Raw genomic sequence first — 3,755 nt, forward strand, 5'->3', positions numbered from 1 at the left:
GGGTTATCAAGGCAGACATGGATAGTGGAATGACGCTGGTTCTGCCAAGGCTGTGTCGCACTGCCATTTGCTGTCTCTTATCTGCATGATGGGAGTGGATATCGATGAACAGTGACAAACGGCCATGCAGATGTGACGGCCCAGAGTGACAGCAGGGAGAGTGATTTATGACATACTTAGGTTTTTACCTTGATCCAAAGCTCACCTTTAAAGAACATGTGCGATATTATGCCATCAAAGCATGCAGCACTGTTAACTCACTGTGCATGCTGTGTAACTCAGTTCGGGGTATGTCTCCACAGGATAAACAAAGGCTGTACATTGCAAATGTAGTGCCAGTCATGTGCTATGGTGCTCAACTGTGGTACCATCCAAAATGGAAAAGCAAAAAAGGTGTAGCTGATGAATTGCAGTGCACACAATCACGAGCCACCTGTTGGATCACAGGTGGCTTTAAATCAACACCTATTGGTGCTTTGGACATGATGGCAGGCTTACTGCCAATTAAACTACAGATTGACCACTTTATGCAAAAGTCATTCTTGCGTGTGCATACACTCCACAGAGGACATCCCCTGCAAGCATACTTAGGTGACATATGGATACCTAATGAGGACATCAATGTTAGCCCACAGATATACCTTTGTAATAAGTGAAGGGGATCCAAATGGAATGGAGCAGCAACGAGTGGACCAGTAGAACTGGTGCCTCACTGACCTCTTCACAAATGCACTGATTGCAATACACCTTTAACATGGGTGGACAATACTTTCATGTTTGTAAATGAACACTTCAATGCTGTTCATGATATAGTTGAACCAGGCCGACATTTAATTGATCTGCCACCAGAAATAAATGCAGTTGAGCTTCATTGGATACACATCCGTGATCGCAAGGACATTCCAAAGAAGGACCCTTGTGATAGCAGCTTTGTGGACTGGTTTGAAAATGAATATCATCCAACAGTCAATCATTAGGTCACAGACCCATTATCTTTGTCCTTAGCCACTGATGGCTCTGCACACAAAGACAACCCTTGTGATACACAGCTAATTCCAACAGTACGTGCTTTGTTGGAAGCACAAGAGGAACAGGGAATCCTCTATGAAGCTACTGGAGCTGGGTGGGCAGTCTGGAATTACCACCAGCCATCACCACCAATACGGCAAGGCAAACGCAGATGTGGCAAAGCTACTGTGTTTGATACTGAGCTAAATGCCCTATCATATGGCATTAAAAGGCTGGTAAAGGAATATGAAGTGTGGTCACAATCATATGATGGTTGACAGGCACTTAAACAAGATGATTATCACTTTACACTCAGTGTGTTTGTGGACAGTGTTGCTGCTGGACTCTCAATCTTCAAAGGAGATTGCAAAGGTGGCCAAATTCATTCTATCAGAGCTTCTATTGCTCTGAAAAAATTCCTCAGTGCACATAGTCAACACAAAGTGCGTATTGCATGGGTCCCCTCTCATATTCAGGGAAAGACCCAAATGGACAGCTGGTCTACTTGCTTTAATGAGACAGTGGACAAACTTGCTAGTGAGGCTGCCTGCAATAGGACTAGCCAACCCAAAAATAGATCATCATATGCTGCAGCACAAGCAGCTACTAAGGTAAAAGCTCATAAAAGCTGGCAGATAATGATGAACAGTATCAAATACTGTGGTCATTCCACTTTGCTAAAACAAACAGAACACAAGCTTATCATTCCTGATAGCAAACATTACTTTCTTCAGAAATTTGGGCATGACCACCGCTTATATGCGCGCATGACCAGATTCATGACTGGGCATTTTCCTCATGGAGAATTCCGTAATAAAATGAATCTTGAAGGCAGTCGAATGTGTTTATGCACAAATGCCTATGAGACAAGAGATCATATCTTGTATGAATGCCCATACTGGATAAGAAAAAGCAATATCAAACCACCTAAACGTGCACCTGATCAAACTCGACAAGAGCTGATTTCAGCAGGAAAACAGCTTGAGCTCCAAAACAAGGAGCAGGTAGTCAAAATTGATGACACACATGAATTCCTGTTGCTCAATCCACTTGTTGGAACCTTTGAGTGGCAGGACTTGATGGAACACATGCAAACAGATGTGTTTCCACTGTGGGATGCCAATACCTCAGATTGGAAGTACCACATTGTCAACATTGTGTTTGATATAATTGTGCTACAAAGGCCAATGCTCTACAATGAATACAAATGGGCTACTTGCAAAGACAAGTGCCCAACACCATTCTTACAATGGCTAAATAGCAGAACACAATGGCCTATCAAACACATATGGGCCAAGTACCGAGAACACCATCCTGAAGAACACCAACTGTTCTGGGATGTCACACCAGACTGGCTACAGTCAGTTCTTGTTGCAGCCCATGTCCCTCTCAAAATGGAAGTCACACAATATGGCAATGACAGTAAAGAATCTAAAACACTCATTCATGTGGATGATCTGTCATTTTCTGACTATGCGGGATCTCCCGCCCCCGTTTTCAGACATTATTGTCTGAATCCGACTGGGAGGAGGTAGCCCTGGCTCCGTATGCTGGACAAATAGTTGTAGCATGGCCATGCTCACTGTTAGACAGTGAGCAATGAGATGTTTTGGTCTTTGATTTTGTCTACTATTTATTGGAGCCTCAGACTCCTGTGCCACTATGGACACTGATATTTATTGCGCATGGACACTAGTAGACAGGTGTACATTACCCTCTGTAGGCAGCACTTTAAATTCAGGAGAAAAAAAAAAAGAGCCACAAAACTCGAGCGCTCTCAGGGCTTTCGTAACCGAGGATGGGCGTATCGGGCGTCGGTGTCGTGAAAAAGCTGCCCTCGAGCTGGTCAAGGTTGAGGGCGTGTTCAGTTCTCCCGTGGTGCCGATTGAGCTGAGCGAACCCCAACGCTTTGAGGTTCTCAGCCCCCGCCAAGGCCTCTGTCATGAATATTACATGTTCCGGATAGTTCTCCCAGGTTCTATAGTATTCTTTTACTTTCTATACACCTCTGTATATTCGTAGAATATTCCAGATATTCAGTCTGACATATATATAAGGGGCTCGTACTGCTCAATAACAAGCCAGACTCGAGCTGGTCTTTTCTCACTCACATTTCTCTTGTCTGTCTCCTCAGCGTTGTCGTAGCTCAGTCCAGTTGGATTGTTAGTTGCTGACATTAGCTCGAGTCTCCACCAATTGCCCTACGACGATCCTCGTCACTCTCACTCCAACCATCACACATCTCCACACAACAATCCACTCTATACACACATCCGACTCTCACCCTAACTCCTAACCCTACCGAATTCTATCGCATCAAGACCTGGACCCCTGGAACCCTTCTCCGTGCACTTGCACAAACTTTTACCATACCACATCCCCGAAGTCACCTCTGTAATCACTAGCCCTTAGGCGGCTAGACAGAGCTCTGTCCAATTAGAATTGTACCCTGCCCTACCATAGGCGGTGTTACACACTTTGCAGCAGGCAAGCGGATATTCCTGAGTACGACGTGGCAACCGGTTGCGGCCGGGTGTCGGAAAAGCGATAACAGTTAGATCGACGATTCCTTTCCGAACGTCGGAACGAAGAGAAGCAATTGCTCTTTGGGCTGTTATATTATCTCTAGAACTGTATTAAGATAGCGTTTCGGTGCTTCTTTGGAAAAAACCCTATCTTTGGCGAATTCTACCCCTAATCTGGTTGTTACAACACGATTAGTCCCAGGGTTTGCTGCAATCAGCTTC

The 3,755-nt window shown here is 44.8% G+C and overlaps 1 protein-coding gene across 1 annotated transcript; it reads left to right on the plus strand.

Annotated features, from left to right (window-relative positions):
* Positions 1 to 1,649: 1,649 nt before the first annotated feature.
* PHACADRAFT_108070 (uncharacterized protein) lies at positions 1,650 to 2,543 on the plus strand (the record flags this gene model as incomplete). The annotated part of the gene is made up of 1 exon (XM_007402525.1): positions 1,650 to 2,543. The coding sequence occupies one exon, from the start codon at positions 1,650 to 1,652 to the stop codon at positions 2,541 to 2,543; it is 894 nt and encodes a 297-aa protein (XP_007402587.1).
* Positions 2,544 to 3,755: the final 1,212 nt, after the last annotated feature.

This window comes from Phanerochaete carnosa, assembly GCF_000300595.1.
Source record: "Phanerochaete carnosa HHB-10118-sp unplaced genomic scaffold PHACAscaffold_212, whole genome shotgun sequence".
NCBI lineage: Eukaryota > Fungi > Basidiomycota > Agaricomycetes > Polyporales > Phanerochaetaceae > Phanerochaete > Phanerochaete carnosa.